We start from the raw sequence: 27775 nt of genomic DNA on the forward strand, positions 1-27775 counted from the left end.
ATAAGTAAGTATCGAGGATATACTGTACAGACTGATGACTGTGGTTAACACTACTGTTTGCTGGATCGGAAGACTTATAAGTTAAGAGAGTAAATCCTAAGAGTTGTCCTCACAAGGAAAAAAAAAAGTGTTGTCTTTTTCTGCTTCCTCGTTACTGTATCTGTAAGAAATGCCTCGTGGACACTAAACTTCTAATGGTCATCACTTCGCAGTATATGAAAGCGAGTCCACTGTGCTGTACATCTTTAACACGTACAGTGATGCCTGTCAATTTTATCTCAATAAAACCAGGGGAAATTAATTAGAATGCCAGGCAGGAAGAAAGAAAGAAGAAACTGCTTAGGAAGAGTAGAATTCAAGAAGCAGTGGGATGATGGGGATTAAGGGAGCACTTGTGATGAGCACCGGGTTATTAAGATAAAAACTTACTAAAAAAAACCACACACACTGTGGGGACGGGTGGTGCCTCCTGACGGCTGGTGCAGTCCCTCGGTGTTTGTTCCTCAGAAGACACCTCTGCGTCCGTCCGTTCCAAAAACGCTTGTTCAGCGCTGCCTGTCGTTTGATCAGGCAGTTTCCTACCTGCTTGGGATACACCCGTAAGCAACACAGGCGAAGATCCTTGCCTCTGGGGCTGGCAGTTTTCCACTGGGGGGATCACACTATCCCTGTATTTCCGGGTCTCACTTCTTTTTCCTCAGGCTGACAAAACCAAAAACTTGAATCCTAGTGTCTTCTTTAGTGAAATTTAAACAGTTCCCTGTAAATACCTTTGATCATTATTTATAATCTGCTAAATGGCCCACACTCCACTGATAATACTATGCCTTTCAGTGACCCACTACAGCAGAGAGGGCGCATGCGAGTGGGGAGGGCAGAGAGAGAGAGAGAGAGAATCCCACGCGGGCTCCACACTCAGCACAGAGCTCCACGTGGGGCTCGATGCCACGACCCCAGCATCGTGACCTGAACTGAAATCAAGAGTCAGACACTCAACCGACTGAGCCACCCAGGGGCCCCTGCTACAGTTTTCTTGGGAGAGAATACCAGAGCCATTTACACAGGATAACAGAGGAAATGAATAATTCTTATCTGTTTGTAAAGTGATGTTACAATTCAGTACTCAGGTTATATAGAAGCAAACGGCTTCATCTGAAGCCCGCCATTTTATTTAAAAAATGCCAAGTTTTCGTCATAGTTTAAGATCTCTTCTTGAAAAGGAAGTTCTCTTTCTCCTGTCTGTTGAGTAGCCCCCTCTCCTTTGAGCTCCTCGCCTGCCGGCTGCCTCATTAACAACTAGGCTTTGCAGTGATGTTCTGAGTCCTCCATTCCTCTTCGTGTTAGGATTGATGTTATGAAAGGAAATCATCGCGACTTCCCCCGTTAGATTTCAAGGTCAGCACAGACTTCAGAGCTTTTGTAACAAGTCTCCTCTTTAAAATGACTTTGTTGCACAAATTCCATTTTCTTTCAAAGAGAAAAGGATCTCTTTGCTCCTTCCCTAGCGATCAGTGGCAGTACTTGAGATCTCAAGGCTTTAGCACACAGTAAGAAAAATCCACAAAAGATGTGATTTCATCTAATTTTCACATGGCTATAAAGTGATTTTTCCCCCAGTTTTAAAATGCGGGTTAGCTACAGAATCACTGTTTTAAATGAGATTTTCCTGACTAGCTTCTGCTGAGGTATCATCTCTAGCAGAATTTGGTTAAGGAAATCGTTCAGGTAGGTCTCACTTCTTAGAAGTGAATCACCCGGCTGTGGTTTCAGAGATGTTGGAGGACAGAAGAGTGTGCCATCATTTCTTCCTCCGGCTCTCAGGGTGGGGACTGAGGGGAGGGACACAGATCGGGCCAGGAAAGGCACCGGGATTCATCCGAACGAACTTAGAGGTCCCTGGCCTCGTCCCACAACACATCCCACCCAGCAAGTGGACGGTTGCTCCCAGGAGCTGCACAGAAAGGCAGAAGGGGGGAGGGGTAAGGAAAGGGCAGCTCACCTCATGTTCCTTAGGGGGATCTGGAAAACCATCTGTGTAGCAGATTTTGTCATTGGTGCTGACCCGTTAAGACTGTATTTCTGGAGAAGATGTAAACAGCTGTTAGGTTAGAGAGCAAGCCCTGGTGTGGTGACTTGGCTTAACCCAAGTGACTCCATTTGGGACCTGTCGTCTCTCTCTCTCTCTCTTTATAATGTTTTTTATTTATTTTTGAGAGCATGTGAAGGGGGCGGGGGGGGTGGTTGGGAGCACAGAGACTGAGATAGAGGATCCAAGCAGGCCTTGCACTGACAGCACAAAGTCCAACACAGGGCTCGAACCCACGAACCAAGAGATTGTGACCTGAGCCGAAGTCGGACGCTCAACGAGCCACCCAGGCACCCCTCTTTTTTAATACATCTATGGAAATTCATTGCGAGCAAAAGTCAAGATGTTGGACTGTGGGAAAATTATGTCTTTGATGTTGGATGAAGTGGATGTGCAGGATATGGATGCTTTCTTAGCAAAAAAGTATTCTTTTAAAAAATGCATAACTTACTGGATTCTCCTTCACTCTTGTACACACCCTTCAGAAAACATACCAGATACTGCTGGCAAAGAAAGGAGTTAATCCTTCACATTAAGGGGTTTGTACTATTTCTGGGGACCAATTTTGACTTTTTAAAAATTATATTTGTATTGTTATTAAGAAACAGTACAGGGGCGCCTGGGTGGCTCAGTCAGTTAAGCATCCAACTTCAGCTCAGGTCACGATCTCACAGTTTGTGGGCTCAAGCCCCGCGTCGGGCTCTGTGCTGACAACTTGGAGCCTGGAGCCTGCTTCGGATTCTGTCTCTCTCTCTCTCTCTCTCTCTCTCTCTCTGCCTGCCCCTCCCACGCTCATGCTCTGTCTCTGTCTCTGTCTCTCTCAAAAATAAATGAACGTTAAAAAATTTTTTTCTTAAATAAAAGAAAAAGAAAAAATCTGGTACGTAGCTAAAATCTGGGTTAGTTGTGTGACCTTGGAAAAGTGACTTCGTCTCTCTGATTCTCAGGTTTTTTTGTTTGGTTTTTTTTGTTGTTGTTTTTTTAAATCAGTAAATGGAGACATTGTGGAGTTGTCTGTAGGGTGAAGATGTGAGGTAGTTTGTGTAGAATCCTGGTCTGGGACCTGGTACACAGTCGATACTCAATAAATGTTAGGCAAAAGTAAAAGTTCTGTTGTTAAGTAATTTCAGGAAGCAATTATTAAGCACCCGTTGTGGTCACACAGCCCCGCGTCCAGCTCTGTGCTGACAGCTCCGAGCCTGGAGCCTGCTTCAGATTCTGTGTGTGTGTGTGTCTCCCTCTCTCTCTCTCTGCCCCTCCCCTGCTCACACTCTGTGTCTCTCTGTCTCTCAATAATAAATAAGTGTTTAAAAAAGTATATTTTTTTAACGTACCAAAGTTTCCCCTCTTGATAAACCTTCAAGTTGTTTCCATTTTTCACTGCAGACTTTGTAGGTAGGTATTCAGCTTCACTTCCCTATCAACAAGTGGACTCCAGCTATAACCCCAAAATTATTGTTATATTAACTCCACACATCTGATCTCCCAAGATACGCCTGTAATCCGTGCTGCTGTATCCTCAGATCTGTCCGATAAACTCATTACACATTATATGTTGACATAAGTAACATTTTTATGAGAAATAACTTTCCCAAAGAAAAATTTAATGAGAAGAGTGACTTTATTTCACATTTTTGCAAATCTCTTTGATGTCTGATTTAATGTAAGACATCTGGATTTTCTAATCTTTTTTGCATTCAATCTATTAGGATGTTACTGTGGTTCAAATACATGAAGAGATCTGTTCTCATGCAGATAAGAATATTTTAATAATTTCAGATAATTCTTCTTTGACACCGTAGCAAAAATATAAACGTAATTGTCCCTTAAAGGTGAATTATAATGTGGAGTATGAATATTGATGAACTTCTTGTATTCTGGTACATTAAAGTGATTGGTCTCTCTTGGTATTTAAATGCGTTTTTTACCTGGGTGGCTCGGTCGGTTAAGCGTCCGACTCTTGGTTTCTGGTTTCGGCTCAGGTCACCATCTTGCAGTTTCGTGAGTTGGAGCCCCACGTCGGGCCCTGTGCTGGCTGCGCAGAGCCTGCTTGGGATTCTCCGCTTCCCTCTCTCTCTCTGCCCCTCCCCGACTTGTGCTGCCTCTGCCGTTCTCAGGATAAATAAGTAAACTTGAAAAAAAGAATTTTTTTTTCATAAAAATAAATGGGTTTGTTACCCGTGTGTGACTTTATTGCTTCACGCATTGGCCAGTAAAACGGTTCTGAATTCACTGAATTGTATTGTTCTTCCATTCCCTGTGTGTATCCAAAACCATTCGCATTTGTTAATCTTGCCACTTACTTCACGAGGAGAATTTTGTTGCAGTTCTAAAGACTCGCATGATAGTCGCCACGAGTTTTCCAAAACACCAACGTTCACGCTCAAATTTTATCGCTGAAAACAGACCCTTTCAGCCGTTTCTGAAGTAACCGGCTCACTTCGCTCGTTTTCAGTTCCCGAGTCCGAACAGCCACAGCTTGTCAGTCATCTGTCCAAGGACAGGTGGTGCCGCGCGGAAGAGGCTAGCCCCGCTCGCCATTACGTTTGCGCACGTGTGTTTCCTGGACACAGCCATCAAGGATGCGCACTTCTGTTGTGCCGTGCAGGACGTTACGGTTTCTGACTCGCGGGTCAACATTTCGCAGAATTTTCATGACTTCATCGAAAGCGCTCACGATGTTTAATGTTTTTATGCTGCGGCCTGGCTCATTTCCAGTCGTCTCATTGTCCTAGTCCAGTTCTGTGCCACTTGCCTGAATTCCTGCTAAGATGCCAGCACTTGTACCCACCATCGCCTTCCCCGTTAGTGCGAATGGCCGCGTGGCGAGCCGGCACGTGCCTCCGTAGGACTGGGAGGGCAGTAGACTCGGAGTACTTCGTGGTGTGAAGGCAGTCTTTCCCCCTCGAGTCCCTCGGGATCAGCAGAGTGTCCGCGAACTGCTGGTCCGGAGACAGTGATGGGACGAACACCCAGGTGACGGAGAAGTGCTTGTAGTTCCTGCGCAGATGAGTCCCCTCGAGGACAGAAAAGTCAGAGAGCAAGGAAATAGAAGCAGCCTCTTCAAAGCAGAAAGGGGCTTTTGACTTTCAATAGAAGGACTGTTCTGATAGAGAGCGGAAAAAATGTTAACAGATCATAAATTGGAATGTAAATACTCTTGAGTTATTTAAATTCAGGGACTCCTGTTTTAGAAAATTCTTACACTTCCCATTTTTACAGACCATCTTAGGTTATTTATAATAATGGAGAACAGACGCCAGATGCTCTAGGAAATGATTTTAATAAGCAAACAGTTCTCAGTTTTCGGTTTGCTTCATAATGACCTGTGTCTTTTTTGGTATGTGGTTTCATATAGGCTACTATTAAAATTGATCTTCAGCAGACACCACATGAAGCATGCTGGAGAAGTGTAGCTAAAATTCAAAATCTGTGATGGAAAAATCTATAAAATTAGAAACTAAATCTTTATTTTCCTAGTCCGTGTGTATTAGACCTTGTGGCTGTTTGACCCTTTGTATGAACAGATACTGAAATTGATAGTATTTTTTTGTTTCAGGAAAGTATCTAAGGCAAAAGAGAATTGACTTCCAGCTTCCCTATGACATCCTTTGGCAGTGGAAACATAATCAGGTACAGGAGCCTATCTTACAGGTTTTGTTCTGGGGAGGGGGGCCTGCAAGTCTCTGTCTCTGCCTCCTTGTTACGCTCTCATCTTAGGACGTATGGAGAAGTGTCCCCGTGAAGGTTACGGACTAAGGAAAATGAATTTGCATCCATATTTAATGTGACCTATTTGCCTGTATTCCTACTTCAGAATAGCAGTGAGTTCCTGCTTCCCTGGGCAACCTTCTGTATTATTCTGGACTTTTATTCTGGTAGCAGAGATGGTTCTGTAAGAATCCTGTTTGATGCGGGTCCCGGGAGAATTTAGATGTACTGCCAGCGGCACTAAGAAATTTCAGGCTTTATTTTTGTTGGCTCCTTCCCATCAGTTTGGAATTTATTTTTCACATACAAAAGAGATCTTCTACCAAAGGAAACAAGGGAAACGTTTTAACACTCGTGTACTTTTAACAGATCTTTAAATGGGGAACTAAAAGTGGGAAGGTGCTTTCTTTTCTCTCCTTTGCCCTAACTGGAAAGTTTCCCCAGTAATGTTTGTGGTGAGCTGGAGCCCCCGGCCCCATGTTGAAAGCAGCAGTGGAAAAGAGTCATGCAAATGTGATGAATAGACTCCTGAGCTTTGCCCAGATTCCACCAGAGTTTAATTTTGGAAAGCCAGAAGCAATGGACCTTCTCTACATTCTCTTCTCTGGTGACCTCTCTTCAGTCTGGGAGGATCGATATGTTAGACATTTGTGTCAGAGTTCATAACCATGAAGGAGACAATGCTCTGACTATCCCCACTGAAAAGTGATGGTGGGGCTTCTCTTACAGGTTAACACGCCCTCTCTTAGGGCATCTGGGGGGCTCTGTCGGTTAAGCGGCCGCCTCTTGGTTTCCGCTCAGGTCCAGATCTCATGGCTTGTGGGATGGAGCCCCGCGTCGGGCTCTGCATTGACAGTGTGGAGCCCGCTTGGGGTTTTCTCCTCTCTCTCTCTTCCCTCCCTGCCTTGTGCTTGCTGATGCACTCTGTCTCTCTCTCTCTCTCTCGAAATAAATACGTAAACTTTTTTCAAGTTTATTTTCTTCATTGCAGTATGAAAGCTTTATTTCCTGCCTTCCCTCTCCCCTTTATTCACTAAATTAATTGCCTTAATTAAAATGTGAAATGTGTTTTTCTGGAATACCCACCCTGAAAAGGTCAGGGTGCTCATCTTTTTAATTCCATGTATTCCCCCAGACCATCTCAACAAGCTCTGTGCAACTTTTCCTTTCTTTTCATAAAGGCAAATCAAGCCTTAAGCAATTTTTGTTTAAGTCTAAAACATGCTAAAGAAGCTTATAATTGAAAACGCATTTTCATTAAAGTGTTTACCGTTTCTTCTGTTGTTGAATCTGTTTGTCTCTCACCTCACCCTCCTCTAGTCTAGTAAGTCACTTTTTATTTCAGGGTAAAAAGTGATCACACCAAGAATTTCCCTCAGATACGCACAACCCAGAAAATCTTTTAAATATTCCCATGGGAGCAGGGCACATGGATAATTTCTTGTGTTTTTAGTGATTGATGCTGCTGCCTGGCATTTGAAGTTAAATGCTATATCAGGATTTTTCTTTTTTTTCTTCTAGCTATACAAAAAGCCAGATGTCCCACTATATAAAAAAATCCGTTCAAGTGAGTAACTTGGGAGCTATTTTTTCTGCCATCATACCATCAATGTTCTTCTTGGCCTGGCACTTAAAAAATGATCTTATATGTTTACAAATTACTCTTTGCTGTCTTCTCTCAAGATGTCTACGTTGATGTCAAACCCCTTTCTGGTTACGAGGCCACCACCTGTAACTGTAAGAAGCCAGATGATGATACCAGGAAGGGCTGTGTGGATGACTGTCTCAATAGGTACTGTACTAAATTGATTTCTCTAAAAGCACAGGCTTCAAGACCTAGGACACTTCATTTGGAGGGAAAAGTTAAATAAGCTCTTTGAATTGCTCTCATGAAGTTGCATAAAGATACATAAAACCTACTTGATGGGCTGTCTTAACCTACTTGGGCTATTACGGCAAAATACCATTGACCTGGTGGCTTAAACAACAGAAATTTATTTCTCACAGTTCTGGAGGCTAGGAAGTCCAAGGTCAAGATGCAAGTATTTGCTGTCTGGTGAGGACCCACTTCCAGGCTTATAGACAGCCACTTCCTGCCTGTGTGCTCACGTGGCCTTTCCTTAGTGTGTGCTCACGGAGGAGAGCTCTCTGGTCCTCCTCCTGTAAGGGCACTGATCCCATCGTGAGATTCCCACCCTCATACCCTAATATAAGCCAGTTGACCTCCCAAATGCCCTACCTCCAAATAACCATCAGACTGGGGGCCAGGGCTTCAGCTGTTCGTTTTGGGGAGACACAAACATTCAGCCCATCACATGGGCTGCATAGAGTAACAGGAAAAGAACGAGACTTAGAGTCTTAACCATACCCAGGTTTAAATCCTGTTACTACTTATAAGACCTGAGGAAGGTTATTTAACCCCTCTCATAAAATTAGTACCTTCTTTATGGGGGGTTGGGAGGGTAAGGATCTTAGGAGACAATGTTCATAAAGTATTCAGCACAGTTCTAGAAACTTTCCTAGATCTCCGTACATTGTAGCCATAATGAGGGCGTAAGGTAGGATGGAGGCAGTGAAAGAAGGGCATGATGTGTTTGGAAGGAAAACTGGTCTGGTGACCCATTGGCATGTGCACATAGATGGACATGTGTTGACTGGGTCAGTGTTGCCAATGAGAGATGGTAATCCTGTTGCCACAGAATGAAAGTATGGGGTCTGATTAGTTTGGAGATGGAAACTATTATTTTACTTTGGGGCCATTGAGTTCTAAATGACATGGAGGTTTCAAAATGGAAATGTCTGATAGAGACCCTGGAATGGAGATCTAATTTGTTGGTTTTAGTAACATAAGCAAATTTACAGTAAAGAAGAACCAATGATGAACTTTACATCGATACTGCCTGTTCTAGATAGTTTTCCTAGCCAAAGACAACTGCTTCCCCAGTGTCTAGTCAACTGTCCTATGGGCTACGGGAATCAATGTTCTAGTACCTCCTGTATCAACATGACATCTGAGAAACTCTGCCTTACACATCATTGTAAATTCACATCTTATATATACATATATGCATACATACGGTTTTACATAGGAGTCATGGCTGCTGGTATAGTCTGTGTTGTGCACTGATTTTTTTCCACTCACAGATGCTTTATATACACACTTTTATGTATCCATGTGGTCCGCCCACTCACCATTTTTAGGTGCTCTGTTATCTTCTGTAGGTTGATAGCCCCTAGTTTGCCAACCTCCTGTGGTTCATCATTCACATGACTCCCAATGTTTTGCTATTAAAAATGGCACCACAGTGAAACTGGGCACATTCCTCTTTCTTTAATTCTTAGGGTGCACTCTCCGAAGGAGCCTTACCTATACGGACTGTGAATGTTTGCATAATTCCTACTCTGCACTGTCCAGTGGCTCGCATGAAATGATGAGTGGATTTGGGGTGTCCCCACCAGTACCTGAATGTACTCACTTCCCCGTAGTTCCACCCCCGCTTAGGGATTCACACCTAACTTTATTTTCGGTGCTTTATATTTCATTGGTTTGATATTTGGGAGTATCATATATCTTTAAAATTGCTTAATTTGCATTCCTTTATGTGCTAACATTACTGTGTTTTTTTATATGATATTTATTATCTGTGAAATTGCTGTAATATAGCGACTATCTCATTGGCTACTTCCCTCTCTTTTTCACAGTACTCCAATGAGATAGGTAATAGTTTTATATTTTATAAATGAAGGATCCTAGAGTTTGGGTAGCAGATTGCTCCATATTGTACACAACACTTGAGTGACAGAGACAGAATTTGAATCCACACATGTCTTAATCAGAATTTGTGTTCTTACCAGTATATACTCTGCTTACTTTTAAGTCGTTAGTCTTTTAATCACATGGAATTGGAATCCAAATATTTACCTTTACATAATCACATTGGTTGTCTTGGGTCATTTTTGTTGGTATGGGTGTCACATTTATCCTCAACACCGTGTTGTCTTTCTTCAAAAACAAGCAAACAAACAAAAACCTCAGATACAATGCTGCCAACTTTATATCAGGAGAATATGGTTCCTACATATGCATGCATCTAATGAATGATGTGATAAATGCATACATTTAAATACAAATGTATTTATTTATTCTGTATTTAATAAAAATTAAAATGTATTTATTCTGTATTTAATAAAAATTAAAATATAGTATTCAGTGGGTGCTTCCTTATATATTTAAAAGTAACCCACATAAAGATTTACTTAAATGGAGCAACCTAAAATGTCTTTCCTGTCTTTGGGTTCTAGGTTTTGTAAATATTTCAGGGGAAATCTCAAAGGATCTGTAAGATTCAATTTTGTGTCTATGTTAAGGTTCATATATCCACAGAAAACTAGATTCAGGACTTTTTATTTTTATTTATTTTTTAATGTTTTTATTTATTTGAGAGAGAGAGAGAGAGCGAGCATGAGTGGGGGAGGGGCAGAGAGAGGGAGACAGAATCCGAAGCAGGCTCCAGGCTCCGAGCTGTGAGCACAGAGCCTGACATGGGGATCGAACTCACGAGCTGTGATCGTGACCTGAGCCGAAGTTTAACTAACTGAGCCACCCAGGTGTTTCAGGACTATTTTTAAAAGCAAGTAGTGAGTTTTTGTCATCAGTTCAAGTAAACAGTCAAGAACGTGTCCAACATTGTTTATAACCTCAGTAACATTGTCCCTAGTAAATATGGTAAAACCTTGGTTTGTGAGCAATCAAGAAGGCACATAAAATCAAGGAGGCATTTTCAGGAGGGGTGTCTAGTAGTATTCATGCAGTGAAGAATTCATCAGAAGAAAGCATAAAGGTGGTGAATTTGACAATAAGCCAGTGCCTTTCACAGGCTAAGCTGATGGTCAGACCTTGAGGACCAGCCCAGTGGGTACTCTTAACTGCTCATTTCTGTGACAACACTGTGCTCTCTTTGCTCTTTAGATGGGGGTAATGTTTATTTGAAGAAAGACTGTGACAGATTATACAATGTTACATGGTTTTTTTTTACGAGAGTTGTAAAGTGTGTGTGTACATTATATAAAATATGTGATATTTCGATCTACCATTATATTCTTAATCATCCCTTGTTTTAATCCTGTTCAGTAGTCTCACTGGGATTTCAAACCCTATACCAAAACTAAATCACTTCTGTGAAAGATCTAGAACTGTAAAAGCGAAAAGCAGTGAGAAGACGGGTACACAACAACTTTGTCTACTGTGTTCAGAAATTTTGGCTTGTTAATTCACTAGTGGTTATAGGTTCAGCTAGTATATAGACTGGAAATGTTATTTCCAGTATGGGAATGTCATTTACACTAATAAAATATAAAATTCTTACAAAACAACGACAATGCAAATGTACTGAACTGTATGCTTAAAAATATTTACAGTGTGCAGTTTATGTGTGATTTTGCCACAATTTAAAAAGAAAACAAAATCTGTACATACCCATGAGCTGCTTCAAAACAAAAATGCTATGTAATCTGGAAATTATTAATTCCTCTATGGTCTGTGGTTTTATTCTTAGTACAGAGCTACATATGATACTGTGTTTACCCAGGATGCTTAGTGGATAGTTAGTTTAATCCATCCGGTGTTTATAACTTGACTTGGTAATTTTCAGTATTATTAAGTTTTGGAGTTATGTATTAGTACCTTGTTAACCAATCCAACCTTGTTAAAATTAAAAATTTCGTGTATTCCTTTTAAGAGTTCCTATAAAAGAAAAATGGGTCCCTGAAGGCATATGTAATATTATTTGACATGCAGTTCTCTCTCTTCTTTCTAGAATGATCTTTGCTGAATGTTCCCCCAACACTTGTCCCTGTGGTGAGCAGTGCTGTAACCAGAGGATACAGAGGCATGAGTGGGTGCAGTGTCTAGAACGATTTCGAGCTGAGGAAAAAGGTTGGGGAATCCGAACCAAAGAACCCCTAAAAGCCGGGCAGTTCATCATCGAGTACCTGGGGGAGGTTGTCAGCGAGCAAGAGTTCAGGTACAGTGATTAGTGGGGACACCCCAGGAAAATGGCAAAGAGACCAGATGAGAATGGAAAATGGAAGATTTCCAATTTACTTTCAACTTAATCATTAATTGGCTTTCGATTCTTCCTCTCCTCTTCAGGAACAGGATGATTGAGCAGTATCATAATCACAGCGACCACTACTGCCTGAACCTGGATAGCGGGATGGTGATCGACAGTTACCGCATGGGCAATGAGGCCCGATTCATCAACCACAGCTGCGATCCCAACTGTGAGATGCAGAAATGGTAAGAAAGCAGGGGCTGGTGAAGCCAAGAGTCCAGCAGCGCGGGAGACACGAGGGTATCACTAGAGGGATCTTGCCGCAGTGTGGGTCAGCCGGCACGAGACCTCCGGCGATCCCGTTACACCGTCTCCTCCCGGCAGAGAGTAAGCTGCTGCTGTTTCCTCACTTCAACCTAACTACCCCCAGGAAACCACAACAGTACATACGACGCTACAGCGGTAGTACCTGACACATACTGACTGCTCACTGTGTGCCGGGCGCTGTGTCACATGGTTCTCCTGTGAGTTTGCTCAGCATATTTATTACAAGCCCACTGGATTTGTCACAGTGAGAAACAAAAATTAGTAAAATAGACTAGAATCTAACTGAAAAGGAGAAAAATTACCTCTTAGATAATTACATGGGCAGAGTATGTCTAACGTAATAATTTTGGAACTCTGGAGCCTGTTGAAAGCTTGCAGCTACTAGGGGAAGGCTGAGATGGCAAGCTGTGGTTCCTTTTGGTCAATTTCAACTTAGAACAGTAGCAACCACCCATCCTCTACCCCCAGCCACACGGCAGGCGGCTACGTAGGCATTGCTGGGAACAGCTTGCTGACAGATGGCAGAAGCCAGGCTGGGTAAAGAGGACCCTGTCCTCCAAATGCCGGGGATCCCTGTCCTCCACCATTGTCGTAAGCCCCTCTTCCTCCACCTGAAGTGACTACCGAGAGACTTGAAGGGCCCTATTTTCTTCCCCTTCATTTTTCACTTTTCTTCCGCTTGGGAGCTAGAAATTAAAGGTTAAGATATGTAAACACTGGGAAAGGAGGGAGAATCTTATTTCCAGATGTACCACATTATTACATTCAAACTTGCAGTGTTCAAGGAAAAATCACAAGGAATACAAAGAAACAGAAAACCGTGGCCCATTCAAAGGAAAAAAATAATTCAAAATAATTTTTCCCTAAAAAAGACTCAATTGAGAATACATTAGACAATGACCTCAAAACAAATGCCCAAAGATGCTCAAAGAACTAAGGGATGATGTGGACAAATTTGTGAAAATGATGTGTGAACAAAATGGAAATACCAAAGAGATAGAAAGCCTAAAGGACCATAATTGAAATGAAAAATCCACTAGAGGGATTCAGAGGCAGATTTGAGCAGACTAAAGAAAGAATCCGTGAACTTCAAGATGTGACAGTGGAAATTCTCCAAGCCTGAAGAACAGAAAGAGAAAAGATAGAAGGAAAGAGAACAGACCCTAGGCGACCTCTGGGACACCATCCAGCAGACCAGCCTGTGCATTGTGGGTGTCCCAGAAGTAGCAAAGAGAAAGAGGCGGAGAGAATATTTGAAAAAAATAATGCTTGTAAACTTCCTACATCTGATGCAGGGCACGAACACAAACAACCACAAAGCTCACCGAGCTCCAAGTAAGAAGAACTTAAAAGAGACTCACAGCAAGAAACATAATCAGACTTTGAAAAGATAAAGAGCACATCCTGAAAGCAGCATTAGACAAGCACATCATCACATACAAGGGATCCTCAATAAGATGATATGCAGGTTTCTAATCAGAAATTTTGGAGGCCTGGGGCACCTGGTTGGTTCACCTGGTGGAGTATACAACTCTTCATTTCAGAGTTGTGGGTTTGAGCCCCATGTTGGGTATAGAGATTACTTAAAACCTTAAAGAAAAAAAAAAAGCGGATGGCTTACACTCTCCAATCAAGTGACAGAGTGGAATTCAACATCCATTTATGATTAAAACTTTAAACAAAGTGGGGATGAGGGGCACCTGGGTGGCCGTTGGTTAAGCATCTGACTTCGGCTCAGGTCATGATCTCACAGCTCATGAGTTCCAGCCCCACATCGGGCTCTGTGCTGACAGCTCAGAGCCTGGAGCCTGCTTTGGATTCTGTGCCTCCCTCTTTGAACAAAGTGGGCATGAGAGAACATACGTCAACATAATAAAGGCTACATACAACAAGCCCACGGCTAATATCCTACTCAGTCGTGAAAGTCGGGAAGCTTTTACTCTTAAGATCAGAAAACACTCGGGGTGCTTGGGTGGCTCCGTTGGTTAAGCATCTGACTTTGGGTCAGGTCGTGATTTCACGGTTCGTGAGTTTGAGCCCCACATCACTCTCTCTGCTGTCAGCTCAGAGCCCACTTCAGGTCCACTGTCTCCCTCCCTCTCTCTGCGCCCCCCACCTCAAAAATAAACAAACATCAAACAAAAACAGATCAGAAAACACTCTTACCACTTTTATTCAACATAGTACTGGAAGTACTAGCCAGAGCAGTTAGGCAAGAAAAAGAAATAAAATACATACAAATTGGGAAGGAAGAAGTAGAACTGTCTCCATCTGTAGATGACATGACGTTGTATACAGAAAACCTGAAAAAAGTGTTAGAACTGATCGATGAAGTTTAAGTTGCAGAATTCAGAATCAAACTATGCAATTCAGTTGAATTTCCATACTCTAATAATGACCTATCAGAGAAATTAAGAAAACGATCCTCCCATTTTCAACAGTGGCATAAAAAATGAAATACCTAAGAGTAAATTTAACCAAGGAAGTAAAAAGCATGTACACTGAAACCCTTAATGATTCAGTAATGAAAAAACTGTAGAAGGCACAAATACATGGACGATATCATATGCTCATGGAATGGAAGAATTAATGTTAAAATGTCCACACTGCCAAAAGCAGTCTACAAACTCAGTGCAATAAAAATCAAAACTTCAATGGCAAATTTCGGGGAAATAGAACAAAGAATCCCAATACCCCAAATAGTGAAACGAATCGAGAAGAATAAGGCTGGAGGCTTCCCACTTCATGATGCCCAACTGTTACGATGCTCTAATAATCAAGAGAGTATGGTATTGGCATAAAACAGATAGAAATGGATGTAGTACAACAGAGCGCTCAGAGATAAAGCTGCATTCGTGTGACCAATTTAAGGCCAAGGTAGGGAGCGGGCGGTCTGTTCAGTAAGTTGTGTTGGGAAAACTGGACAGCCACATATGAAAGAATGAAACTGGATGCCTGTCTTACACCATACACAAAAGTCCAGTCGGGATGTCTTGAGAACTTAAAGGTAATACCTGAAACTATAAAATTCCCAGAAGTAATCAGGGGATGAGCTCCTCGACATCAGTCTCAGGGAGGACTTTTTGGGTTTGACACCAGAAGCAAAGGGCAACAAAAGCAGAAGTGAGCAAGTGGGACCACAACGAACTCTATACGAAGGAAACCATCAACAAAAGAAAGCAAAATAAAGCACCCCACAGAGTGGGGGAAAGTAGCGCAATTCATATATTTGGTAGGTGGTTAATATCTAAAATACATAACAAAGAACTCTTACACCTCGGTAGCAACGAAGCAGTCCAGTTGAAAAAGGGCAAATGGTCTGAATGGACATCTTTCCAAAGAAGACATGCAGATGTCCAACAGGTGCACGAAAAGGGGGCTCAACATCCTTAATCGTCAGGGAAACGCAAGTCAGAACCACAAGGAGATAGCACCTCGTGCCTGTTAGAAGAGCCATCGTGAAAAAGACAAGAAATAGCAAGTGTTGGTGAGGAGGAGGAGTAAAGTGACCCTCGTGCACTGTAGGTGGGAATGTGAGTTGGCCCAGCCACTGCGGAAAACAGTATGGTGGGCGCCTGGGTGGCTCAGGGTAAGTGTCCAGCTCTTGATCTCAGCTCAGGTCATGGTCTCACATTTTGTGGGCTCGAGCCCCACCTCATCGGGCCCTGTGTTGGCAGCATGGAGCCTTGCCTGGGACTCTCTCTCTTTCCCTCGCTCTCTGCCCCTCCCTCTCTCTCAAAATAAATAAAACCTTAAAAAAAAAAAACAGTATAAACTTTTCTCAAAAAATTAAAAATCGGGCTGCCTGGCTGGTTCAGTTGGTACACAGCATGTGACTCTTGATCTCGGGGCCATGAATTCTAGCCCCACGTTGGACATGGAGCCTGCTTAAGAAAAAATAAATTAAAAATAGAACTACCATATGATCCCACATTCCACTTCTGGGTATTTATCCGAAGGAAACAAAAACACAGACTCAAAAAGATACTTGCACTCCCATGTTCATAGGAGCCTTGTTTACATAGTAGAGACGTTGAAATAACCCCAGTATTCACTGATGGATTAATGGAAGCTTGCTAACAGAACAGAGCTTGAGCACAAGAAAACACTTTGTAATTGAGTGTGGGGATGGATGTTAAATAGAATTACTGTGGTGATCAGTTTGCAATATGTACCTTTACTGAATCATGTTGTACACCTGAAACTAATATGTGTGTCAGTGTTTTCTCAGTTTAAAAACGATCAGAATAGGTAACACATGATCCAACTACATGCTGTCTACAGGAGACTCAACTTTAGATCCAAAAACAAACAGGCTGGACGTGAAAAGATCAAAAAAGGTATTTCATACAAATGGTAACCCAAACAGCGCAACAGCAGCTACACAAAATGGACTTGAAACCAAAAATGGTTACAAGAGACAGAGAAACACATTGTGTACTAATAAAAGATTTTGTACAACAAGAAGATAAAACCGTTACAAAGATTTACACACCTGGGACGCCGGGGTGGCTTAATTGGTTAAGGGTCTTACTTGGTTTCAGCTCAGGTCATGACCTCAGGGGCGTAAGAGCGAGCCCCTCCCTCTCCCGCCAGCTCTGCAGTGGGCGTGCAGACTGCTTAAGATTCTGTGTCTCCCTCTCTCTCTGACTCTGCGTGGGTGTCTCCCCCCACCCTCTCTGTTAGAAAGATGGAAGGAAGGAAGAAAGAAAGTACAGTAAAACCTTGGATTGCAAATCTGCGAGTGGTCCACAGGATGAGCAGATTTTTTTTAATGTTTATTTTTGAGAGCATGAGGGGGACAGAGGATCTGAGGCGGGCTCTGTGCTGAGAGCAGAGAGCCCGACACTGGGCTTGAACCCACAAACTGAGATCGTGACCTGAGCCGAAGTTGGACACTTAACCAACCAAGCCACCCAGTCACCCTGATGAGCAAACGTTTCTAATGCATTTTATCTTGATAAACAAGCGACGTCTTGCAATACGAGTAGTACGTGATGCCCAATGTCACATGATCACAACTGAGCCAATGGTTCTGGAAATTCGCTTGATACATGAGTGCTTTGGATTACAAGCATGTTTCCAGAACAAATTATGCTTGCAAACCAAGGTTTTACTGTACTTGGAGATGAATTAAAATAACACGGCACACCTAAACTTACAGGACACAGCAGAGGCAATGCTGAGTGGAAAGTTTGTAGGCATAAATGTTCACATTACGAATAAAAAAGATCTCACGTCAACAACCCAACTTTACCACTTAAGGAACAAGAAAAAGAACAAACTAAACCCAAAGCTAGCAGAAGGAAGGAAATCATGAACATCAGAGTAGGGAGAAATAGAGTATAGGAAAAACAGAAAGGAAAATCAGTAAAACCAAAAATTGGTTCTTCAAAAAGATAAAGTCAACAAGCGTTTGCTGGATGGACTCAGAATAAAAGAGGACTCACGAAATTCAGAAATGGAAGTGGGGTCACCACCAATTCTACAGAGATACTAAGGATTGTAAGAGAACACTATGAACAGTTGTATGCCAAAAAATTGGATTACCTCATTGAAATGGACAGATTTCTTGAAACACAAAACCTACCAAGACTAAAATCATGAAGAGACAAAAAAATCTGAATAAACCTGTAACTGGTAATCCGTAATGTTATGCGTAATCAAATCCGTAATCAAAAATCTCTCAACAAAGAAAAGCCCTAGAACTGATGGTTTCACTGATGAATTCTTCCAGACTAATGCCAATCCTCAAACTTTTCCAAAAAATTGAAGGGAAGGAAACACTTCCTAACTCACTCTGTGAGGCCAGCATAGTCCTGATACCAAAGCCAGACAAAGACCCCAAAAGAAAACTACAAACCAAGCCAGTATGCTTTGTGAACATTGATGCACGAGTCCTCAACAAAATGCTGGCAAGCAGGATTTAGCAGCATATTAAAAGGATTGTATGCCCTGACCAAGTGGGATCTATTCTTGGAATGCAAGAATGGTTCAACATAAGAGAATCATAAGAGTTCAACGTAAGAGAAAGTGTGATAGGCCACATCAATAAAATGAAAGGAGAAAAAAAAAATCCTTTCAATTGATGCAAAAAAAGCATTTGACAGAATTCAACACCCCGTAATAATAAAAGCACTAAAAGGGCGCCTGGACGGCTCAGTCAGTTAAGCCTCCGTCTCTTGATTTCAGCTCAGGTCATGATCTCACGGTTTGTGGCTTCAAACCCCACGTCAGGCTCTTCACTGACAGCGTGGAGCCTGCATGGGATTCTCTTGCTACCTTGCTCTGTGCCCTTCCCTGCTTGCTCTCTCTCTCAAAATAAACATTTTTTAAAATTTTTTTTTCAACGTTTATTTATTTTTGCGACAGAGAGAGACAGAGCATGAACGGGGGAGGGGCAGAGAGAGAGGGAGACACAGAATCGGAAACAGGCTCCAGGCTCCGAGCCATCAGCCCAGAGCCCGACGCGGGGCTCGAACTCCCGGACCGCGAGATCGTGACCTGGCTGAAGTCGGACGCTTAACCGACTGCGCCACCCAGGCGCCCCAAAATAAACATTTTTTAAAAAAATAAAATAGGCATAGAAGAAAACTACCTGAACATAATACAGTAGTCCCTCCTTATCCGCAGTTTCACTTTGCTTAGTGTCAGTTACCGGTGGTCAGCCTTGGTCTAGATGCGGATGACCCTCCCTCTGACATATGGTCAGAAGGTCAGTAGTAACCTAACACTATGTCACAACGCCTCCATCATCCACTTCACTTTATCTCATCACGTAAGCATTTCATCATCTCACATCATCACAAAGAAAGGAAGAATAAAATAAGATAGAGGGAGAAAGAGACCACATTCAGTTAACTTTCATTACAGTATATTGCTATAATTGTATTTTATTATTACTTATTTGTTATTAATCTTTTACTGTGCTAATCTGTAAGTTAAGTTTTATCATAGGTATATATGTTTAAGAAAAGACATAGTATATTTAGGGTTTGGGTTTTTTTTTTTAATATGAAATTTATTGTCAAATTGGTTTCCATACAACACCCAGTGCTCATCCCAACAGGTGCCCTCCTCCGTGCCCATCACCCACTTTCCCCTCCCTCCCACCCCCCCCTAGGGTTTGGTGCTGTCCACAGTTTGAGATATCCACTGGGGGTCTTGGAATGTATCCCTCATAAAGTCATGAGCGACATGAGGGTGCTTGGCTTCTGCGCTTCCGTTGAACACAGTTTTGAAGTTCTAGCCAGGACAATTAGACAAGAAAGAGAGAAAAGACATTCGAGTCAGAAAGGAAGATGTAAGTTTAACTTTATTTGCATATGATATGATCTTATGTAGAAAATACTAAAGGCTTCACAAAGAAGCTGTTAGATCTCATAAACAAATTCAGCAAAATAACAGTACAAAGTCAACACACAAAAATCAGGTGCATTTCCATACAGTGAATCTGCAAAGGAAATTACAAAAACAATTTCATTTACAATAGCACATAAAAAGAATAAAATACTTAGGAATTAACCAATGAGGTGAAAGAATTGTACCATGAAAAAACTATAAAACATTGCTGAAAGAAAATTAAAGAAGACATAAATTGAGGCGCCTGGGTGGCTCAGTCGGTTAAGCATCTGACTTCAGCTCAGGTCATGATCTCACAGTTCATGGGTTCGAGCCCTGCGTCGGCTCTGTGCTGACACCTCAAAGCCTGGAGCCTGCTTCGGATTCTGTGTCTCCCTCTCTCTCTGTTCCTCCCTCCCCTTCCCCTCTCTCCAAAAAAGCTTAAAAAAAAAAAAACAACTTTTTTAAAAGACATAATTAATGGAAACACATAAGACTTAATATTGTTAAAATACCGGTATTACCCAGAGCCATCTACAGATTCAGTACAACCCCATCAAAACCCCTATGACTTTTTTTTACAGAAATAGAAAAACCCATCCTAAAATTCACATGGAATCTTGAGACCTGAACAACCAAACCATTCTTTAAAAGGACAAAACTTGAAGGACTTCACACTTCCTGATTTCAAAACTTAACCTCAAAGTTACAGTCATCAAAGCAGCATTTTATTGGCCTAAGGACAGACCAATAGACCCATGAAAGAGAAAAGAGAACTCAGAAATAGTCTCTCACATACACAGTCAAAAGAGTTTTGACAAGTGTGCCAAAATCATTCAGTGGAAAAAGGATAGTCTTCAACAAATGTTGCTGGGAAAACTGGATATCCATATGCAAAAAAATGAAGCTGGACCCTTACCTAACACCATATACAAAAATTAAATACATCAAGGACCTAAACTAAGACCTAAGACGACCAGACTTCTAGGAGAAAACTTGAGGCATGGGGCGCCTGGGTGGCTCAGTCGGTAAGCCTCTGACTTCAGCTTGGGCCATGATCTCGCGGGTTGTGAGTTCGAGCCCCTCATTGGGCTCTGTGCTGACAGCTCAGAGCCTGGAGCCTGCTTTGGATTCTGTGTCTCCCTCTCTCTCTGCTCCTCCCCCACTCACACTGTCTCTCTCTCTCTCTCTCAAAAATAAACAAACATTAAACAAATATATTTAAAAACAGGATAGAAGCTCACACAGGTAACCAGTGAAAATAGACAAATTGGATTTCATGAGAATTTTTAAATTTGTGCATCAAAAGACACAGAGTAAAGCGGCAACACACAAAATGGGAGAAGATAAACATCCTGATTCAAAAATGGGCAGGGCGCCTAGGTGGCTCAGTCGGTTACGCGTCCACCTCTTGATTTCTGCTCAGGTCAGGCTCATGGTTGTGAGTTTGAGCCCCGCACCAGGCTCCACGCTGACAGCACTGACAGTATGGACCCTGCTTCGGATCGTCTCTCTGGCCTTCTCTCTGCCCCTCCCTTGCTCATGCCTGCTCGCGGGCGCTAGAGCGCGCTCTCGCACTCTCTCTCTCTCCCTCGCTCTCTCTCTCAAAATGAGTAAACTAACTTAAAAAATAATAATTAAAAAAAAAGGCAAAGGACTTGAAGAGACATTCCTCCAAAGGAAAGAAACAAATGGTCAATAAGCATAGGAAAAGGTGTCCGAGAGCACTAATCCTTAAGAGCGCCACCTGACGCCTATCGTGTGGCTGCGTCAGAATAACAGAAAACAAGCGCTGATGAGGATGTAGATCAGTTGGTATCCTTTCGCAGCCTGTGGGGATATAAGTAGTATTTCCACTTGGGGAAACTCAAACAATTAAAAACAGAATTACCCTATGGCCCAGCAGTTCCACCTCCGGCTGTTTACGCAGGATTGGAAGCAGTGTTTGGAAGATGTGTCTGCACCTTCGTATCCACAGCAGCATTGTTCGTAGGCGCTAAACTGTGGAAGCAACCCAAGTGTCCCTCGGGGGATGCTGGGCCAGCAAAACGTGGTGCATACATACGTATGACGGAATTATCATTCAGCTTTACAAAGGAAGGAAAATGCACAATATCCTACATCGTGGATATGGACCTTGATGTCATTATGCCGAGTTAAAAAAGCCAGGCACAAAAGACAAACACTGTACAATTCCACCCGCATGAGGCGCTCAGAGTCGTCAGCATCGCAGATGGTGGAATAGTGGTGAGCGGTGGGAGGGTAGCAGGTTGTTACACGTGGGGTGTTCCAGTTTTACAAGACAAAAAGAGCCATGAGCGTGGTTAGTGGTGATGGCTCTACAACAATGTGGATGTACTTAACACCACTTTTTATCTTATGTGTGTTTTAACACAACTTTTTAAAAGACGATAGTTTCAACAGCTTTCTATTTTTGTAAATTTTTAAATTTACATATTACGTAGAGACAGATTTTTTTCTTAGTATTTATTTTTCAGAGAGTGTGAGTGGGGTAGGGCCAGAGAGAGAGGGAGACACAGAATCTGAAGCAGGCTCCAGGCTCTGAGCTGTCAGCACAGAACCTGACACGGGGCTCGACACCATGAGCCATGAAATCATGATTTGGGCTGAAGTCTGACACTTAACCGACTGAGCCACCCAGGCGCCACCGAGACACAGATCTTAAACGTAAATCACCACCCATTTTTACAGACGTGGACACCCACACAAGCCACATCCTTACCGACATATAGAACATTTCCGTTGTTTCAGAATGTTCCTTTCTACCTCCTCAGAATCTCGCCATCTCAGAGGCAAACAGTGATGTGGTTTCTGTCACCAGATTCATCTTGCCTAGAGCCTGTTGCGGAACTGCATATGTATGTAGTCTGTGTCTGGCTTCTTTCAGTTAGAATAGTGTTTTTACAGTGTACCTGTGTTCAGTACATCAGTGTTCTGTTGATTTTTATTCTGGGCTAGTGTTCCTATATGTAAGTATACCACAGTTACTTTATCCATTTTCCTGAACAGTTTTTTTTCTATTGGGAAAGTCAAATGAACAAATTCCTTGAAAAAGCACACCTTACCAAAAACGACACCAGAATAGATAAAAAGTCTGAATGTCTATGAGAAATTGGGTATATAATTAACAGTTGCTGACAAAAGAGCTTCAGGCTCAAATATCTTCATTGATGATTCTTATATATTCTTTTTTTTTTTAACATTTATTTATTTTTGAGAGCTAGAGACAGAGCACGAGTGGGGGAGGGGCAGAGAGAAAGAGGGAGACACAGAATCTGAAGCAGGCTCCAGGCTCAGGGCTGCCAGCACAGAGCCTGATGCGGGACTTGAATTCACGGACCATGAGATCATGACCTGGACCGAAGTCGGATGCTTAACCGACCGAGCCACCCAGGTGCCCCTGATTCTTATATATTCTTAAAGAAGAAATAATGTCTCTACTACCGATATCTTATAAACTCTTGTATTTCATAAGGCTAGTATAACCTTCATCCAAAACCTAACAACAATGTTAAAAGAGAAAAAATATAGGCCAGTATCTCCCATGAACACAGACACAAAAATCCTGATTTAAATGTTAGCAAAAAAAATAAAATTTTAGCAAATCAGCTCTAGCAGTATATAAGAAGGTTAATACATCACGACTGTGTGGGGTTTACTCCAGGAATGAGAGGTTGGTTGGCTGGTTGAACATTCACAATCAGTGTAACTTAACTACATTAACAGAATAAAGGCAAAAAATCATGTATCATCCCAACAGGAGCAACAGAAAAAACATTTGATAAAATTCAGCAGTATTTATAGGGGCATCTGGCTGGCTCAGTCAGAAGAGCCTGCACATGTGCGTGTTGATCTTGGGGTTGTGAGTTCAAGTCCCATGTCCGGTATAGAAATTACTTTTAAAAAAATTTTGGGGGTGCCTGGGTCGCTCAGTCAGTTAAGCATCCGATTTCAGCTCAGATTATAATCTCGAAGTTCATGAGTTCGAGCCTCACATCGGGCTCTGTGCTGACAGCTCAGAGCCTGGAGTCTGCTTCAGATTCTGTGTCTCCCTGTCTCTCTGTCCCTCCCCTGCTCACACTCTGTCCATCTGTCTCTCTCTCTCAAAAATAAACATTAAAAAAATTATTTTTGAAAATAATAAAAATTAAAAAATAAACTTTTCGGGATACCTGGGTGACCAGTTGGTTAAGCATCCAACTTCAGCTCAGGTCAAGATCTCGAGGTTCGTGAGTTTGAGCCCCGCATCTGGCTCCACAATTGACAGTGCAGAGCCTGCTTGGGATTCTCTCTCTCCCTGTCTGTCTCTGCTCCTCCCCTGTTTGTGTTCCTCTAAATAAATAATAAATAAATAAATAAACAAACAAACAATTCGATTCCCTCGGTTATTAGCTGTGTGACTTCCGAGAAGTTACTTAACCTCTCTGCCTCAGCTTCCTCATTTAGAAAATGGGGGCCATAATACTAATAGTGTCTTTTAAAAAAAATTTTTTTTAATGTTTATTTAGTTTTGAGAGAGGGAGACACAGAATCGGAACCAGGCTCCAGGCTCCGAGTTGTCAGCACAGAGCCAGACGCAGGGCTCGAACTCACGAACCGTGAGACCATGACCTGAGCTGAAGTCAGACGCCCAACCGACTGAGCCACCCAGGCACCCCTAATAATAGTGCGTTTTTAATACTGTTGTTGGGAGGATTAAATAAGTACAGCAAGATGTTGTAATTAACTTAACAATCACTCAAGTGATAGCTATGATTACTACATAAAGCATCTAGAATAGTACGTGGTAGATCATTAGTAAGTTACATAGAATAGAACCAAAGAGCGACTCCTGTACAGGCGAGAAAGCTGGAGATCAGTAGGAACTAGAAGTTTTACAGATTAACCATAAGAAATAATTTACTTAATAAGTAGACCTACACCACGTTTTAGAGGGACTTTGAATATCAAGCAGGAAACGTTAAGACCTATTCTCACTGACAGCATGGTCCGTGTTTTCCAGAAAGCTGACTGAGGACTATTAATCTGGCAGTGTTACACAGGCTGGACAGAATGGAAGCGAGATATTATACTGCAGAGTCTGGCCAGGAAACCTGGGTAATTGGACACAGAAACAAAGGCACATTTGAAATCAGCATACCCGTTTTTCTAGGGTTTAGGCTAGGTGTTAAGAATCTCTACCTTCAGGGGCACCTGGGTGGCTCAGTCCGTTAAGTGTCCCAACTCTTGGTTCCGGCTCAGGTCATGATCTTGCAGCTTTGTGGGGTTCGAGCCCCCACAGTAGGCTCTGCGCTGACCCAGCAGAGCCTGCTTGGGCTTCTCTCTCTCTGCCACTCCCCCACTCCGCTGTCTTTCTCTCAAAATAAAGAAAGAAACTCGAAAAAAGAAAACAAAGGCTCTCTGCCTTTAACCCTGTCCTTTTCTCTAGGTCTGTCAATGGAGTGTACCGGATCGGACTGTATGCTCTTAAAGACATGCCAGCTGGGACCGAGCTCACCTACGATTACAACTTCCATTCCTTTAACGTTGAAAAGCAGGTGAGCACCACGAGTCCACCAAGAGGGAGGTTGAGCGTCCTCACAGCGCCGTCCCCGACACCGCCTTCTGTAGACGGCATGGACGGACGGCCGCTGCGAAGTGAATTGGAGACGGTGGTTCTCACCCCACTCACCAACCCCCTTGCCGGCTCTCCCTGGTCTCGGAACTAGAAAGAGACTGCCCGGTCGTGTTTGGTCCTCGGTCAGTTCTTAACTTGCCTAGTGAAGAAGTTTTCCCAAATTTTAATCTTTCCTTTCCATGGAAGCACATTAAGTTTCTCCTCAGTTATTTTCCTCTGTATGAAAATGTCCTGATTCACACTGTTGGGTGCCCAGGTGCTCGGGACTTCTGTTTGAACTTGTAAGTGAACTGGCAGCCGTGAGTTCTCTTCTCTTTCCTTTCAAAGCAACTGTGCAAGTGTGGCTTTGAGAAGTGTCGAGGGATCATCGGGGGCAAGAGTCAGCGCATGAACGGGCTCACCAGCAGCAAAAGCAGCCAGCCTGTGGCCACTCACAAGAAGTCTGGACGGTCAAAGGAGAAGAGGAAGTCTAAGCACAAGCTGAAGAAAAGGGTGAGTCATGATCTCCTGGCTCTTTCCCCGAACAGCTGCTTAGAGGCGCTTACTGGCGGGAAGAGGGGCCGGCAGAGGGGCAGCCTCCTACAGCGGCTCTAACATTCTGCGAGGGGATTTCTCATCGGTCCTCCCCTTCCCGCATCTGATCCACTTTCAGAGAGGCCACCTCTCCGAAGAGCCCAGTGAAAACATCAACGCTCCCACAAGGTTGACCCCCCAGTTACAAATGAAGCCGATGTCTAATCGAGAAAGGTAAAAGGAGCTTTTCTTACCTTTGTGCGATTTGCTTGTCGATTTAGAAAATTAAGAAACATCTGTGTGGTTAAATCATTTCTTTTGTGCACGAGCTCTCCAGCCGGGAGTCAGGATATATAAATTGGGGGGGGGGGGGGGATTGTCTCTATTTTTCCGAATTTCTAACTGAAATTTAGCATTTCCGTCAACTATGATGGTAGGCAAACAGTGCGTGTAGTAGTCGCAGCTTCCACGACTTAACGTTCACATTTTCATCGCTTGTCACAGTTGTCACGGACATGTCAAAGTGTCGTTTACGTGCTCTCTCCCTCGAGGTTGCTGTGCCGGTGAAACCCACCACTGGATCTTGTCATGTGGGGAAAAAGGAACGTTTATTTCTGTATCACAATTTCAGGGGTTTTTTAATATTCTGAAAACTGACTATTTGGTTTCCGTTTAATCCTGTGTGTTACAAATTAAAAACTGCTTATTAATTCAAAATGTCTAAATACTTTAAAACTTTGTTCAGAGAAGGGTCACATGGGCTTCACCAGCCTGCCAGAGGAACCTCGGCACAGAAAAGGTCAAGGTTCCTGCTTTGTTGACACAGTAATAGAGCAGTGAAAAGGGTCTTTAGGGTCATTTACGCTCTTCCCTGTATTCAGGGGAGGTTTGTCCGTGTCAGAAGGAAGCGAAGGAAATATGTACGTCCTGGGTTTCAAATTGTCCTGGGACGTGTTCTGCGTCTTCTGTGACCGTACGCTCCAGTATCTTAGAAAGTTCATCCTTGTTTATAACTTTACTGTAATTTTAGCCCCTTTCATCCTGTATCACTTAAAGTCATAGAAATTTTAAACCTCAGTAAAACAGAGATGATCCAGTCAGGTGGTTTTCTGCCTTGGCCGCATATTAGCCCAGGGAGCTTTTGAGATTCGTGCCGCCCGGGCCACCGTCAGACCACTTAAACCGTAATTTTCAGACGTGGAACCCAGGCATCTACTGATGCCTTCACAGAGCTCTTCAAGATACACCTGACTCGTCTAAACTTCGAGGTCTACGTGGAGGCACTTCACCTAACACAGTCTGCCTGGTGTGTCTGTTGTAAATGCCTGCCTTTACCTCCCAGTCCAGTTCTCCCTGTAACAGCGAATCCTGAGCCCATGCTGCATTTTGGCGGCTTCATTTAGAATTTGTGCACGCACTTTGTAAATCTCTGCCTTCCAGTCAAGCTGTCGCAATTGGTAGAAGTTTTGCAGCTTTTCAGTGGTATTTCGCGAGATACTTGTAAATAATACAGGGGAATGTTTTGGGACATTCAGTCGGGTGGTTCAGTCGGTTAAGCGTCCAACTCTTGATCTCAGCTCAGGTCTTGATCTCTGTGTCATGAGTTCAAGCCCCATGTTGGGCACGCACTGGGCATGAAGCCTACTTTAAAAATGTATATATTTTCTTATATGAATGTTTTATATGGGGAAAAAAAAGCCAGGATGCAAAACTGAATTATGTGTCCCCATATGTAATTATTTTTATAATAGCTGAATTAGCTGATAATTATTCATTTATATCATCTTAATAGTGGCTTACGTAGAGTAGACATGTAATAAATGCTTATTAAATGAATAAAGGAACTTCCTTCCTTGCTTACAGGAATTTTGTGTTAAAGCATCATGTGTTCTTGGTCCGGAACTGGGAGAAGATCCGGCAGAAACAGGAGGAGGTAAAGCCCGCCAGCGAGGATGTTCACTCAGCATCGCTGTGTACGCGCTGGAACAGCGTCTGCCGAGATGACGGGAACATCAAGTCTGGTAAGGCCTGTTCGTCCCGTGACACGGTCGCAAAGGGATCCCTGCAGCTCCTTTCCAGCGTTGTGTTCAGAGATTCTTTTCAGTC

General features: G+C 42.8%; 1 protein-coding gene across 4 annotated transcripts in view; it reads left to right on the forward strand.

The window, feature by feature from the left end:
* The window catches only part of ASH1L (ASH1 like histone lysine methyltransferase), a 197751-nt gene that overhangs the window by 154995 nt on the left and 14981 nt on the right, over positions 1–27775 (forward strand). For all 4 annotated transcript variants that reach the window (XM_047092692.1, XM_047092693.1, XM_047092694.1 and 1 more), the window contains 9 exons: positions 5646–5719; positions 7319–7364; positions 7481–7589; positions 11614–11820; positions 11949–12095; positions 24968–25076; positions 25484–25648; positions 25809–25903; positions 27533–27690. In XM_047092692.1, the coding sequence (XP_046948648.1) occupies positions 5646–5719; positions 7319–7364; positions 7481–7589; positions 11614–11820; positions 11949–12095; positions 24968–25076; positions 25484–25648; positions 25809–25903; positions 27533–27690 (1110 nt within the window). The remainder of the gene's footprint in view (positions 1–5645; positions 5720–7318; positions 7365–7480; positions 7590–11613; positions 11821–11948; positions 12096–24967; positions 25077–25483; positions 25649–25808; positions 25904–27532; positions 27691–27775) is intronic.

This window comes from Lynx rufus, unplaced genomic scaffold (assembly GCF_022079265.1).
Source record: "Lynx rufus isolate CCGP_SWC_20201006 ecotype Redwood Valley unplaced genomic scaffold, mLynRuf1.p SCAF_31, whole genome shotgun sequence".
Lineage (NCBI taxonomy): Eukaryota > Metazoa > Chordata > Mammalia > Carnivora > Felidae > Lynx > Lynx rufus.